This window comes from Monomorium pharaonis, chromosome 5 (assembly GCF_013373865.1).
Source record: "Monomorium pharaonis isolate MP-MQ-018 chromosome 5, ASM1337386v2, whole genome shotgun sequence".
In the NCBI taxonomy this organism is placed as follows: Eukaryota; Metazoa; Arthropoda; class Insecta; order Hymenoptera; family Formicidae; genus Monomorium; species Monomorium pharaonis.
Genome location: NC_050471.1, coordinates 21,842,135 through 21,858,718, shown reverse-complemented (window position 1 = coordinate 21,858,718; position 16,584 = coordinate 21,842,135). Strand labels below are relative to the sequence as shown.

The 16,584-nt window shown below is 29.0% G+C and overlaps 1 protein-coding gene across 2 annotated transcripts; it reads right to left on the bottom strand.

Moving 5' to 3' along the window:
- Positions 1 to 715: 715 nt before the first annotated feature.
- On the bottom strand, positions 716 to 15,189 carry LOC105832397 (cytochrome P450 4C1). 2 transcript variants are annotated; one of them, XM_036287093.1, is made up of 12 exons: positions 14,745 to 15,189; positions 14,212 to 14,321; positions 13,893 to 13,983; positions 11,399 to 11,584; positions 9,753 to 9,846; positions 5,753 to 5,855; positions 5,476 to 5,578; positions 5,165 to 5,271; positions 3,359 to 3,427; positions 1,604 to 1,772; positions 1,203 to 1,382; positions 716 to 1,131 (listed from the first exon to the last, which is right to left on the bottom strand). In XM_036287093.1, exons 1-12 carry the CDS (start codon positions 14,890 to 14,892, stop codon positions 959 to 961), a joined length of 1,533 nt encoding a protein of 510 aa, XP_036142986.1. In that variant the 5' UTR covers positions 14,893 to 15,189; the 3' UTR covers positions 716 to 958. The 2 variants fall into 2 exon arrangements, with proteins under 2 accessions (XP_036142986.1, XP_036142988.1); XM_036287095.1 differs by lacking the exon at positions 11,399 to 11,584.
- Positions 15,190 to 16,584: the final 1,395 nt, after the last annotated feature.

Sequence of the window (16,584 nt, the reverse complement as noted above, 5' to 3'; positions counted from 1 at the left end):
TTTTATTAAAATCAGAAAATTTTCTCTTTGGTCTTAAAACGGTTTGAAGGAGTGAAACTACCCTTCAAAGGTTGAGATATTTTTACCTTTCTCGATATATCTCGTAAACTAAACAAAATATAAAAAATGTTTCATACATAAGTTTTATAGCATAAATACCTCCATTTAACTACGCTGTTTATTTTCCGAAAAAAAATTTTTTTTTAAATTAAAATAAATTTTCAATAAAATTGACCTTTATGTATATAGCATTTATAAAGTAATAATACTATCTTATATACTACGTTTTATTTATATTAACTATGTGTATATTATGTATTATCTATGTGTATATTATGTAATATATTATCTATGTTATAATACTATACATTTATATTATCTGCATCCCTGTATGTATTAGTTTTCATATAACATTTGCGCAATATTAGAGTAGTCACGTTGCTTTCACACAGTGTTCATTCTGTCTACGTCACGGTATGTATCATATATGAAATGGAAATCACGTATTAATAAAAGTTTGGTATCTTTATTTAAAAAATGTCTTTATTATTTAATTTCTAATAGTGTAAAATTTTTTAAAATCATTTTTGTGGTATAACTCATTTTTTCTTTTCAATTATATCCCTTAAATTATATTGAAACCTAGGCCACATGTCATGCTTAATTCGCATTCGGTGAAACGGGGAGAGGTGAGAAAAAAAAGAGAGTAAAGGAAAAAAATTTTCTGTAGATTTTTATTATTGGCCTAAAACTAACTCAACATTTATAGTCGCCAAGTCTCTAATGTTGGCGCGATAATTGTGACCTTTACCAACCAAGTATATGAATAATGGAAATATTCTGGAGTGATTAACTTCGATCCAATAATCGAGTACTTATATACGGCTAAACATAGTGAACAATGTTGGGTCATTAATAATTTTTGTCTTTTTTTGAAATTTGAATTGTTTCTAAATATCTATATGCATTCTTTAGCGACTGGGATAAACTTTAAACGATGCGGAGTTAAAGGGCGATACACAAAATCAATTCCCGTTCGAAGATCTTTTAAATAATCCACTGGCTCTACGTAGAAGTTGTGAATCAGAGAGGCTATCATTGCCTTCATCTCTAATAGAGCAAATCGTTGACCTATAATTTTAAGTTATATGTAAATATTACAATTTATTTATATAAAAGGATATCAAGGATAAACATCTTACCGATACAATTACGCGGTCCAGCACTGAATGGTATATATGAATAAGGATGACGATTTCTTATATTTTCAGGTAAGAATCGATCTGGATCAAATATTTCTGGATTTGGCCAAAAATTAGGATCTCTGTGAACTTCTAATATATTCAGATGTATTATTGTTCTGGCGGGTATTATATAAGAGTCTGTAAAAAGTTTTACAATAAATAATATAAAACATTAATTAACAGAAAAAAATATGATTCAACAATTAGAAAGTTATTTAAAATTTCAGAGATACATATTTAAACTTTTAGATACATGTAATTAATTTGTTCACAATGTTGTGTGAACCACAAAAAACAATTAATTGAAAATATGAACATCCTGAAAAACATATACGTCAAGAGATTAATAGGTTACGTACTTAATTGTACATCTTCTGAATTAACTCGGGATACGAAAAACACACTTGGGTACATACGCAATGCTTCTTTTATACATCTCTCCAAATATTGCAGATCTTGCAGGGACTGCATGGTAAGATTTCCTTGATTCTCCTTCATAATAGTATCAACTTCTTTTCGAACACAATTCTGTATTATTAATGTAAACGTAGATACAATTTTTTTATTGCATACTTATATTTTATGAACAAAGAAATAGAATTGTAAAATTTCTACATTTAATTTATATACGTTTCGATTAATATTTTCTAAGACAATACACAAATTATATACTTGAATAAAATATATATTTAACGTATTTATAAAGGAACATTGCCAATACTAGCATACATGTATTTGGTTAGATTATATTTGTTAAATGAAACCTAATAATAAAACTTTAAAAAGATGCATAAACTAACTAAATTAAACAAACTAAAAAGCGATGAAATAACAAATAATACTGTGGTTTTTAAAGTTTTAAATTTTACAATAATTAAGAAAGAGGCTCTTTTTGGCTCGTCGACTGAAAATTCCACTTTAACACTGTTTTTATGCGTATAAGTACAATTAAAATTATAATTAAAATAATTAAAAAAAAAAGTTAATTCTTTTATACATTTTATACATTTTATATAGATAACACATTGTATTTCATATATTTTATTAGAAGACTGTTGATGAATTTTTGAGTGAGTCCCAGATGCGCATAGTATAAAACAGACACCACCAATCAAATTCTGTAAATTCATCCTAACCCTAATTAACTCAGCGATTGGTGGTTTCCGTCTTACACTGGGCGCATCTGGGACGTTTCCGAATTTTTGTGTTGACAATTTGCAATTTATTCTTGTGTGGTATTTCGTCCTTATTATTCGCTTTGTACTAGTGCTGTAATGTATAATGTATTAGTAAAATTTTTGAAATGATTGACCAATAATTAATGTTAGTGAAGAAAATAGTACGTGGAAGATACATTCTCCAGTTCTTCCAGCAGCTATCAAACCGCATGTTTCATTATATAACTATTAAGTTTTGTATAATATTCATTACGGTTGCTTATTAATTGTTAGGGAAAAACCGTTTAGATAATCTTACAAGTGTGTTAAAGCAATCTGAAGTGACATTTTACTAAAATATCTTTAAAAACAATAAACATGAATTCTAAGCCTGATATTTTGTAACATTTGACACCATAAATTTAATATGCACGCATCCAGAAGCCTCAAGCCTTTTTTGTAAGATAAGTAAAAATAAATGTCTGATAAAATAAGTTTCAAAAACACGTAATAGGCAGTAATGCTACATTTTTCTTTTTTCTTTTTACATCTTTTTACAATATATGAATTACGAGTCTGAACAAAATACAAAAATTGAAATTTACTTCAAGATCTTTGTTTCATAGAACTACCTCAAGTGTACTGTCTTTTTTCGATAAATATTGTAAAAAATACAGCCTGCTATGATCAACTTGAATTTGACATATGTTATTAAAGTCATTGGCCTGCATACTAATTTCCAAGAGATTTTAACCGTTTTTTCCGTGCTTATGACACAAAATTTTTTCACATAGATTTTGCTTTTTCCACTCTTTATCTTACACGTGTATTTTAAATGACATGTGTATTTTATTTTATTATAACAATATAATAAGTCAAGATCAAGCTGTTAGAGCGGTTCCGTTTTTTTTCAATACTTACCACTTTTTTATAAAACATTCATTACATTAAAAGTACCTGTATATCTTTGTGTTCGGCCAACAGACATAACGTAAAACAAAGACCCATTGATACAGTATCATGACCCTGTAATTATATTGCTTGTATTTATACATATATATCTAGGTACGGTTTGAAAAATTATTTTGTAAAAGTAACTAGTTACAGTTACAAGTTACTGATTTTGAAAAATAACTTGTTACAGTTATTTAAAAGATTAACGAGTTTGTTACTTTTTAGTTACATCTTTCTGAAATAAATGTACATTATTTTAAATTTTAAGAAATAAAAATCGTGCAGTTTGTGTTTTAGTAACAGCTTTATATTATGTGTTTAATTATGTGCTTTATTATTTTATGTACACTAAATAAGAATTTTATAAAGATAAAGGACTAAATCATATGTTATTGTTATTAGAATTTAATGAAATATAATGCTACATAATTGTCATACATTAATTCATAAATACATTCTCTTTGTCATAAAATTTTAATAAAAATTCTTAATAATTTTTAATAGAATTTGATATGCAAATATATCATCGTTAAGAAAAGATTCTGGTTTAAGGTTAAAATTTTCGACAACATTTTTTTGCCATAATCGATAGTAAAACTATTCAAAAATATACTCGTGAAATTTTAAAATTTTAAGACGGAATTCATAGACCGATCTTAAGCTTAAGAATTGTCTTAAGTCTAGCTTCGAGCCGACTTGAGACTTACTTTACCAATGAAATAACAGCATTGACGTCTCAAGATCGTGCTTAAGATGGGTCTTGAGTAAGATTCGACTATGAATACCGGCCTTAGAGTCTAACTCGAAGTACTTCAGAAGTTATAGAATAGAAAGTGAGTCAGCGTCGCGTAGATATACGAGCACCCGGCCGGAGCGGACCACGCGCTCCGCCCTTCGACATCGAAAAACACTTCCGAATATACAAAAATCTTTCGAATGAAGATCTTTGGACTAAAAGTTTAGGCGCACATACACAAAATTCTAACAAAGCTTTTAAAGACAATTCTCAACAGAGATGTGGCATATCTGAAACATTAGAATTCGTGATTTAAAATTGTACAAATTGCCACCTACATAGCTGCAGGCATCTTCAACGAAGGATATGTTTCCACAAATTTGGACATACATTGACAAGGCACTTTCGTCACGGATTTATCACAACGCCATTTTACAACAATTTACCGATCAAAAATTGTTTTTGTATTACTTAAGTATGTAGTAAAGTATCGTCAAAGTTTTGGAAAGATTAACTGCACTTCTGTTTATTCAAAAATCTGTAAAACTCCTTCTTTTTTAAGTTTTATAAACCAGAATCCCTCCTTAAGATGACTTCTTTGTGGTGCCATTATAGTAAAGCTACCGATGCTAAACGTACGTCCTACAGAACTCGGAATACCTGTGTTATATTTAATAAAAAGTTTTTTAATTGTAGTGTAATCATTTAGCATAACATATTAATACTGCAATTATTCGATTTGCAATTATCGATTAGAATCGATATGATTCTTCTTGTGTAAACTCAATTTTTTCAGGTTGTTTAAAAATTTTAATCAATGTTCCCCTCAAAAGTAATTATTAAAGTAACTATCAAAATAGTTATTAGTTACCCCCAAAAATGTAACTAACAATTAGTTAAGTTATAGTTACAGATAGAGAAAAGTAACGATGTTAAGTTACAGATACCAAAAAAAAAATTAATTGTGACTTAATTCGTTATAAGTTATAATTCGTTATTTCTTAATCCTGCGTTTAGGTAATGCAATAAGACAAATGTAAATAAAAAGGAGAAAGGTTTGTACAAATGCATACCTCAAATGTAAAAGTATCGACTTCCTCTCTAATATCCAAATCAGTTAAAAGATTTTTTTGAGATGCCAGTATTAAAAGATCCAACATTGCGAGTCGTTTTTTTCGAACTAAATCAAATTATAAAAATCTTATTACAATCTTATTACATAATTCTTGTTTGTTTAAAGTTTAATTTACATTACAAATATTTAATTGATGGCAATGATATGCCATAATGTAAAATATTATATTATAGTATTTAAATTCTATTAAAATAATAATATTTAATATTAGATTATTGAATTCAAAATATAGCTTTGGCTGTCACGTACTTGTATTAGTAGTCTTTTCATCATCTACCATTGTTTCTTCGTCAAAATTTCTCAAATATTGCCCATTGGTGCTTCTATGATAATCTTTTCTTTCTGCAATAATCTACACATATCGAACATCGGTTTTGTAAATTGTGTAAATGCTGAAGATTTTTTCATCAATGCTTACAAAATATCTTATTATTTTATTATGTAAAAATTAAAGGATCTTTACCTTCTTAACTTTTTGGCATAATATAATATTAGTAAAAAATATTTAGAAAGATAACATTTTTACCTTTTCAGTAAATCCGTGTAATACCTTCAGGATCTGTTTTTGTTCTCTACCCGTTGGTGATAATGAGAATATCCAGTCGGCGTACAACCATGGCCTAAAAAATCTAAATCGTATTACAGAATATTAGGCATGTGAATTAAAAAATTCGTTTGTCAATTTTGTAAAATATTTTCTTTTAATCTTAGCTTGCCACATCATTTTTAAATACCTTGGCAAGCCAAAAATTCATATTTTAAACAAAAAATTTTGAATTCTGTAAATTTAAGCTTCGAGAAAAATATCGAAAATTTTCTAGTTAACCTTTTAGATTTTGGACTAATAAAGCAAATAGTACAATATATGATATATAACAATGGTATTTACAAACTTTTTTATATATTTGTAATTTTGAAAGAGTACAGACTTTTTGGGCAAAAAGAGAATCTTCAAAGTTTCATAATATTTATACGTTAATTAGTACACATGAACCGAGAAATATTACATTGAATTTAACAACGCGTATATACTAAAACAGTGCTCGGAATTAGTTGCACATTTCGTCTCGATTCCTGAGGCACCGCCTGCTATGCCCCCACTACCGCTGTAGGCTCGACGGCCGAGCCGCCGATCGCGTGCGTGGCCTTGTGTCTCAGGAGCGTTCTACGATAGATATGCCCGATCCATTTGCGTGATTAAAAAATTTTCTTGCGCTGTGAATAATTCTTTTATTTTTACAGACGATTAAAGTTATTAATATTATTTTTACGTTTATAAACATATTTGTATATACATATAATGAGCATAATATAACACAATGTAATAATTGCAATTTTGTTAATAGCTTTCCACATCACCCAAGAGGAAAAATAATATTAATAACTTTAATTATCTGTAAAAATAAAAAAATTATTCACAGCGCAAGAGAATTTTTTAATTACGCGAATGGACCAGGCATATCTATCGTAGAACGCTCCTGAGACACAAGGCCAAGCGCGCGATCGGCGGCTCGGCCGTCGAGCCTACAGCGGTAGTGGGGGCATAGCAGGCGGTGCCTCAGAAATCGAGGCGAAATGTGCAACTAATTCCGAGCACTGTACTAAAATATACTTTTTAATTTCATATTTTCTAAAATTCAGTAAAATTATATTTAATAAAAAACAAAATGGTGCCCCAAACACCGAAAACTTACATGTACCAGCTTATGTACACTTGAATCTACTTTGTGAACTCTTATACTACTATAACTATAACATAAAAAATACTCTGCAGGCATTATCTCCAAGATAATGTGTCTTTAAATTTGGATGCATTATTTGATATTATACTGTCATAATATTTCTATTCGTTATATCCGGATGTTGGAAACTTTAAACAAATTTTATATCGGAGTGAACAATGAGTCAAATAGATATGCAGACTGTTAATTGCATCGACGTAAAGTATGGATTCTGCGATAGCAGAAAAAACTTGTCCGACCGAGAGAGAAAAACAGCGATTGGTAGAAGTTAAGCGGTGTCGATTTCTTTCTAATCAGTAGCATAGTGGGCGCTAGACAGAGAAAGAACTTGACCCATACCACGTCTTCTCTTTATCTTTTATCTGCCGGACACTTTTTAAGAGCTTTTTGCAGGGATCGCGAAGTTCCATACTTTACGATAGTTAGTTGTTAATGGGTGTTTTCCAGCAATATATGTACATACACAGGCAACACTGTGTAACACAGTGTACGAACGAGTGCTTTCCAACATAAGTTGACACAATCGTACACAGCTAAAGCTAATTGTAAATTTGACTGTGTCGTCACTCTACAAATACCAACATTTTTACATTTTTACAATTAGTATCGCTTATTTTTTGGTAGTTAGAAATATATAATGATAGAAATTTCGAATTTCAGTTAAACGGTTAGATTATTTGCATTAAATATTTCTGAAAAATATAATTTTTGAGTGATTATAATTCCAAAGTGTTTTTATAAAATCTCTTTGTTAATAAAAAACTAAGATTGAAAAGATAAATAACACGATTTTATTAAAGATTGGTTTCTAAATAATGGAAAATATTTAATGCATACTTTATTTAATTATTTATTACAACAATAAATGTATATAATACAATAATCAATATATACTAGCGCAAAAAAACGAAACAAAAATTTTGAATTTTTAGGCAATCTTTAGAGTGATGCAACTTTGCGAACAATGATCCAAATTACATGTACTTTTTTTTAATTAAGGGACAAAGACTCTACTTTGAGAACCCTTGGGCGAAAGTTTGATTTGTTAAGTGTGAACCATTTGTATCGCATGAAAATCAAATGTTTTTTTTTTATTGAAAAAAGTTTGTTATCATTTTTCACAAGTTTCTCGTTAAAATCTTGCTAATATTAATTCAGATTCTTAAAGTTCATTTTTCTCTAAGCCATTTAAAAAAACATATCGATACGATGTTTTTTGTTGATTGCACATAAGTTTGAAATTTGCAATACATTTTAGGCTATTTTAGCGATTTAATACGGTATTTTTTTAATATCATAAATTTTTAATATTAAGGGGATCCGGGAGTGACAGAGTTACCGACATTTTTTTGGGAACTTGGATTTTCGAATTGGAGCAACAGAATGCAAAATCCTTTTACAGGATTAAAGTACGCACAAAAATGAAGGGGGCGATGTACAATTTGTTCTGATAAATAAAAAAAAATTGTTATTTATTAGTCACTTAACGACAATATTTGCTTCATACAAAAAATCTATAGTTTATATGTATAAAATAATCACGTCGCCCCCTAGAAAAAACTCTCAGGAATAATATCGTGCAATTAGAAATAAGATTAGAATCCTAGAAAAAAAGATTCGCATTCCGCAAATTGGAAAATGAAAAAACGAAAATTTGGGTTATGTACACGTAAAAAGTCGATAAGTAGAGCAATATAAGAAACAATTTTTTTGTTTTCAATATAAAATCCAATTTATAGATTAATATTAATATGTGTACTTTAATTCTGGAAAAGGATTTCTAAATCTATACAAGAATTACATATGAAATCTCATAATGATGTGCACGAATGACTACATTATCGACCTCGATCAAATTTCAAAGGCACTCCTGGATCCCCTTAATACCCTTGTTACGTCCGGCAGAGTCCACGATTTCCCTTCGTCAGAGAAACAAATAATTTACAAAGGAAATTCCGTTTCAACGGTCTCCGATAATTTTTTATGCGTCTACGATTAGGCTGTTAGTCAATTTGACAAACATGGATGGACGAAACGACCAAGTTGATTCCGACTCCTTTTGAATATTGAGTCAACAAATAATAAATTCTGACGATAGAAATTCAAAAATAAGTAATTTGGATGATTTTTCGCAAAATTGCATCACTTTGAAGATTGCCTAAAAATTCGGTCAAAATTTTTGTTCCGTTTTTTTGCACCAGTGTATATTGATAAATTTACTATTAATTATTACTATCTTTTACACACGTTAACTATGTTAACTATTAATATTAAATATTACATTTTATTATAATAAAAAATTTACAAAAATTTAATAATTAATAATTATATAATTTTCCAATTACAGCAATGGAAGGATTTATTTGCAAATACTGCAATGCTATTATTGTTTCAGTGTTTATTATTAACCAAATGTTAAACAAATAAAATATTTCATTGTAAAGCACTATATTTCTTATTTAATAAGACTTATTAGAAAATGCTCATTTTATTAAAAAAATTTTTTAATATTAACTTACACCACAAATCTTTTGATAATTACTGCTCTGCTCTCTGGCGGTAAAATAAAGCTAAACAGCGTTCCAGCTACAACTTGACATTATGTAACACTGTGTCACACAGTGACGACACAATGTTTCATAGCTGAAAAACACCCAATTTAAACAATATGCGTAAACAATATGCATAATATAGTAAGTACAATTATTTGTTTTAATTTATTCAATACTAATCTATATGTCTATTACGTTAGTTTAGATATATTAATTATTTATTGTGAATTACCTATAAACACAAATTTCCCCCATTCTGTGAACCGCTTTTCGATACTGTTGCTGAAATGCACCCATTCCTTGTAGAGAAGTGCCCATGGCAGTTTCTAAAAGACTTTAAGTTACATTTCCACCCAGCTAATCAAACTTTCTAAAATCACATATCGTGAAAGCTTAAGTTTGTTCTTGCTACTAATTTGTCATTATTCCGTGCTTGGCAAGATTTTTTCTGTTTTTCCCATAAATTCCCAGGTAGCAAAATGATATAAACTTTGCGTGAAGTTTGCCGCAAACTCGAACAATCTTTGCAGCAAAATTGCGACAAGGTGTGTCCGCAGAACAAGGCAAACTTTGCCGTACACGATATGATAGCAAATTTGTGGCAAGAACAGGACAAATCTCACCGAAATTAAGATCGACAAAAATGAAATATTGGACTGATCAGTCTAATATTATATATGACTGGTGCAATTATACTTGATTTGTTTCTCTGTTCTCGACGAGCCTCTTTTATTTACCTAGCAGATAAATCTTTTTCACGAGAAATGCGTTATCTCCGGGTAGATAGTGAAGTCACCCAGAAATGAAGTAGTCCTTGTTAAAACCCAATAATGTAACCCTGTTATTTGCATAAAATATGCGTCATACTATTTGCAACAAGTTTTGCCAGCAAAAGCTAAGCTGTTTGCGGACACACTTTGTCGCAATTTTGCTACAAAAGTATACTCGGCAAGTTTCACTTTGTTCTTGCTACTAATTTGCCGTTATTCCGTGCTTAGCAAGATTTTTTGTTCTTGCCAGAAATTTATTGTTATGTCGTGTGACAAGGTTTGCTTTGTTATTTGCGTAAATTTTGCATTTTATTGTGTCTGAGCAAACCTTGTGATTTCTCTACGTAATATTTATGTACAAATCTTTTTCTGTTATTTATAGCATTGTGTGATAAAAACTTTAGGCGTAAATTTGCTCGGAACTTTTAGAAGACAAAGTAAAGAACAATTACTTGTCATAAAATTAAAACAATCTTTGTTGTAGAGCTTTCACAATATGTAATTTTAGCAGGCCTGACTAACATGGATGGGTTTATTGTTATGTAGCTAAGTTTGCTCTGTTATTTGCGTAAATTTCGCATTTTACCAAACCGGAGCAAACATTGCCTTACGCTTGTCGCAAATTTACTATTTTGCTGTGTACAGCAAAATTTTCCCTAGTTTTAAAACAAATTTGTTATTAAACCGTGCACAACAAAATTTGGCACTATTGACGTAAAGTTTATGTTACATCACCGTGAATCGCATCATTTGTGATTTTTTTACGTAATATTTATGTACAAGTCTTTCTTTGTAATTTACAACATCGTATGATAAAACATTTTATCGTAAATTTACTCGAAATTTTATGAGACAAAGCGAAAGACAATTACTTGTCACAAAATTGTTGTCAAAATTGGAAAAATCTGTAAAGCTTTAACAAAATATAATTTTAGCATGCCTACCTAGCTGAGATCGTTTTAACGTAATTACATATTTTTAAAATATCTCTTTATAAAAATTAAATAATTCTTAATATCCATATTTTGTATAAGAATTATATAATCTATTTGTATTATATATGTTATTCAAGATAGAATATCTGCATAGATTTAAGAAAATATAGTACCACATATTGCGTTCAATGTATGTTCACTAATAAACGGTACTAAATCTTTTGTAACAATGCCTCCCGAATTTTTTAATGATCTTGTCATACTTTCGCCCTCTTTGACTAAAATTTCGACAAATTGCTTTAATATATTAAAATGGAATGTGGGAGTTAATATCTTTCGCCGTGAATGCCACTTGGAGCCTAAAAAAAAAAAACTAATGTACAATCGTGTTATAATAATACTACTAACATAAATGACGTTTACATATAATATACAATTTTCCTGTTTTTTTTAAATTTAATATTAAAAATTAATTGCCAATTAGTATTAAATATTAAAAAAAAACTTTTGTGCTAATTGAAAAATATTTACTTTCTTTGACTTGAACGTACAAATAATCAAAAATCACGTTCAATAATTTTTTCTAATAATGATATGCAGTATAGTAATAAAAAAAAAGTTTTATATACATTTAAGGCTGGGTTACTTCACAAAAGTAACATTTCTATTACTTTTTGTAAAAATAAATTCGTAACCGTTACTTATTGCTAATTTTCAAAGTAACGTTATTAACGTTAATTATCGCTACTGTACATAGAAAGTAACAATTTGTTTTCGTTATTTTTATGTAATACTAAAATAAGATATTATTGTATTATACATTACAAAAAATTACAATTACTATGTTAGATTTTAAAGCTATGTTATTTACTAAATATAGCGTAAAGCTATGTTATTTAGTAAACCAGCAAAAATGTTATAATAAAGCTGAAAATTTTTAAGTATATAGAAGAAGTTTATCTTTATACCAAATTTAAATAATTTTTTTAATTTCCTTTTTATATTCCCTTACGGAAAGAAACTACAGCGGATTACAGAAAATTATATTACAGGAACTACATAAAAGTATCATTGCACTCATACACTCTGTAAGCAAGAGGAAGGGAGTGAATCCCAAATGTATACAGTGTAAAACAGACATCACCAATCAAATTCTACAAATTTATTTTAACGTTAACTAAAGCAATAATCTGATTGGCCGTTTTACACTGTGCGCATCTGGGACGTTCCCAGGGAAAGTGTGGATGTTTCCGAACACGATTCCGATAATTTGGATGCATTGATTTGACGATGGTTTTTGATAATATTTTTATGCTGAACAAAAAGTTGTATAAATCTTATAGGGCTAACTGCTTCAGTTTTCAAGATATACCATATTAAAAATAATAATAAAAGCAGATAAAAATAAAAAGAAAAGTAGGTAGACCTCGCTTTGCATAGAAAGTCGCAAATCCATGTGGAACAGTACGAAGCGTAGACACTTCTTCACTATGGCCACACATACACGCGCGCGCGCGCGCGCAAGTGCAAGTGGGGCTTCGCTCCTCCACTTCTATTTCGTAGAGGTATCGTGAAAAGTCGCAAACCTATTATGTGGTACAGTACAAGCATGGACATCGTTTCAATTAGATTACTGTTTTAGTTAATGTTAGGATAAGTTTATAGAATTTGACTGGTGATGTCCGTTTTACACTGTACACATTTGGGATTTACTCCCTTCCTTTAGCTTACAGAGTGTAATGAGCGCAATGTTATCATGTGTGCGTGTGTGCAATGTGTTAATATTGTTTCTTTATTTTATGTGCGCAATATTGTCATGTGTGCAATGTGTATGTGCGCAATAATATCATGTGTGATCGTACTTTTGTACCTTAATTACTTTCGTGTGTGCAAACGAAGCTGTAAGCAATCGGGATGTTGGTAATCAGGAATCTAGGCAATTGTGCAGCTCTACAAAATTTGTGTGCAAACAAAGCTGTAGGTAATCGGGATTGTAAGCAAATGGGACCATCCTTTTATAAAATAGATATGTGTGATTTGATACACGTGTATATACGTTACGATTGTCATGCATAGTTGAGTGATCATAATTCTATACAATTGAGCAATTATTAAGTAAATACGAAGAAACAGTTTTTGAATAGTAAGGTTTATACTTGATCTAGAAATGACAATTTTACAAATACAATAATTGGTGTATATTTGGAACAAAAAAGTGACTTTTTTTAAAAAAACAATAATTGTTCGAGGTGTTATAAGGTCAATAATTGATCATTGATAATTTAGATTTTAGATCCCATTTATTGATCATTAACTAAAAATTTGTGTTTTACTTTTTTTAAGGTCAGATTTAATTAAAAATTGATCATGTTATTTTCCATGTCATAAAGTGAACGTGAAATTGCCGTTTGTTCACGATTTGCTATTTGGACAGTAATGTTGCATATTGACTACTGTACTTGAGCACTGAAGTGACGTGCGAATTAAATATGAAAATATTATGACAAACTAAAGTAATCATTATTAAAAATATTTGTTGCAAATAAAATAACGATGACAGCGTTACAAATAAAGTGTTATTTTCAATATTTATTATTATTAGTACGTCTTGTTTATTATTATAAAGTATGTACATTTTTGTATTTATAGATATTAATATTACGTTACCTCCACTAGTAAGAAGACCCATTCCTAACCAAGGATGTAACATCTCATATATTCGACTCTTATCGATGTCTCTTGTACTGCTTAGTATTGTCTAATAAATTATGAAAAGTATTATGATAAATATTATAACTTAATAATCTTAATAATGATAATCAGTCTCTTTGAAATATCTCAACATATCACTACATTTAAACTATTGCTTTTCTTATAATTATAAAGATTTTCTTGTAAAATATTTTTTGTAAATAATCAAAAATTTTAATCTTTAGTTTGTACAAAGATAATGGATATCGAATTTAATTTTTTTAAATTTTATTACCTCCAAGTCATCAGGATGTCGAATAGATACAATACCATAAAGAAAGATCCACACTTTAAAAATAGGATAATATTGAACAGAAAAAGTAATTAAAAATTCCCAGAGCTTCTCTGAAAATTTGTGCAAGTATATCAAATATTAAGAATAAAAAAAAGTTGCAATTAGTTTAATTTAGAATTTTACATGTACTTTAAACTGATTTTTTTGCACTCTGGTTAGACCGAAAACAAAACAAATCCAATCAAAAAATAAAAATTTGTGCAAGTATATTAAATATTAAGAATAAAGAAAAATTGCAATTAGTTAAATTTAGAATTTTACATGTACTTTAAACTGATTTTTCTCCACTCTGGTTGAATCGAAAACAAAACAAACTCAATAAAAAAATGAAAACACAATCAAAGAATAAGAAATATTGTAAAACTCTCTTTCTTATACAATTATTAAAAATATTATGCACAAAGGGTCATTAATATTTACATAATTTAAAAAATTTGTTTATTTATAAAAATATGTTAAAAGTTTTAACTTACCTCGTGAACATAGCGCTAATAATAAATGACCAATAATTGGATAACTTGACGGTCCTGGTATTTTATGGAATAATCGTCCATTGTGCACGTAATAATGACACGCCAAATATACCACAGGAATAAGTAATAATAATATAATAATTAACATTCTTGTGGTTATAACTGTTCAATTTCTTAAAGTCTTGTACTTCTTCAGTCTTTGGAGATTGTACGTAAAAAGTATTTTATATTTTATATCTAAATATCACTTTAAGAATTTTGACATAACATGTTTTATCTTTGCTGGTCCGAAATTTTATAAACTGTTATGCCGTAATTTAACATCTTATGTACACCTGAAGAGGACCAAAATTAATGGTCGAAACGTTGTGTTATTAATAAACGGATTGCCAGACAGTCGATTGAATAAATTTATCAATTTATTTTATATCTTTTTATACGATAAATAAAATAAATATGATTTGAATCTTATAGTTATCTTGATAAGATTGATAAGATTTATGTGTAAACACATTTGAAAATACTGTCCAACTCATTAAATTCCGACCTGGACTAGATAATTCTTATAAATTTTTTTCGTTAAAAAAGTATGATAAATAAAATTGCCCTTTCTTAAATTTTTTCATAAGTGCCTATAATAAAGATGTTATTGCCTACTTAATAAGTTTATCTAAACACGTTTGATAAGTAATTACTTGTGTTTTAAAACACAACATCAAAATACGTTAATTAAGAAGATATAAAAATATAGTAAATATACTCTTTTTATTTCTAAAGTAAAAAGTGTATGAATCGCTAAAAATTATATACATTTTACAAAAAATCTAATTGTCCTTTTTCTCAATTAAAAGAATTTGTTAATTTTATGAAGCAGTTAACATTATATAAAATGTTTTTGAAGTATTTATTAATTGCGTGTTATGTAATTGCGTTTTGTTAATTTATAATCAATTTAGATAAATATTCCCAATAAATATGTTCCTTACTGTGCAAAGTTTTGTGACAAACTGATGCTTTCTTAAATGCATTAGCTTATATTCTAAAATATCTGTTTACATGTTTTTTTTTGCAATTCTGTTGATAACCATTGAACCTATGGACTGCCGCACATACTTTTACATAACACGAAATGCATAATGCATAAGAGAATTAACCAATCAAAAGTTTTTATTTCTATCTTGGGGAGGGAAATAGACAACTCTGATTAATTAATTCTCTTATGCGTTAGGCACTATGTGTTATGCAAAAGTCTATGCGGGAGCCCTGTCAGTTGGTGTGATCTTGAGATATATATATACCATCGGCCACTTCATCGACGTAAAGCAAGGACTGTGTAATCTCTACAAAAAGCTCTTGAAAAGTGTCTGGCAGAAAAACAAAGAGGAGACGTAGTCCAAGTCAATTTCTTTCTTTGTCTAGCGCTCACTATGCTACTGGTTAAACAGCGCTTGACCCAGACCAGTTTCTGGTCTTCCTTTTTCGGTTGGACATGTTTTCTCTGTCATCGCGAAGTTTATCTACTTAATCACAATAACACATAAATATAGTCTATTTGTGCGCAGGAGCGGTTGTCTGTTAATTTCAATGTTCACGGCAATTCTGTCAGTGTAATTACATCGATGGTCGATAGTGGGGATTCCAAGATCTGTCGCACCCTGCCATTTAAATTAAAAACTCATGATAATGTTTTTCTTGTTTTACTACTTGTTGAACTTTTTTTGCGATAAATGGTAATGAATACAAGTTTTTCTTAAGATACAAGTTTCAAGTTTACATATTAAAAATTCTTGAATTTTATCTTGAATATAATCAGCTACGGTCGCTATTTATAACTGAATCT

Bases quoted from the DNA above. Each gene is read 5' to 3' on its own strand.
- LOC105832397 (XM_036287093.1), bottom strand. From the start codon at position 14,892: ATGTTAATTATTATATTATTATTACTTATTCCTGTGGTATATTTGGCG. The intron at 11,585-13,892 runs GTAACGTAATAT...TTTTTTTTTTAG, and splicing joins GGGTCTTCTTACTAGTGGAG to GCTCCAAGTGGCATTCACGG. The intron at 5,272-5,475 runs GTACGTGACAGC...AATTTGATTTAG, and splicing joins TGAAAAGACTACTAATACAA to TTCGAAAAAAACGACTCGCA.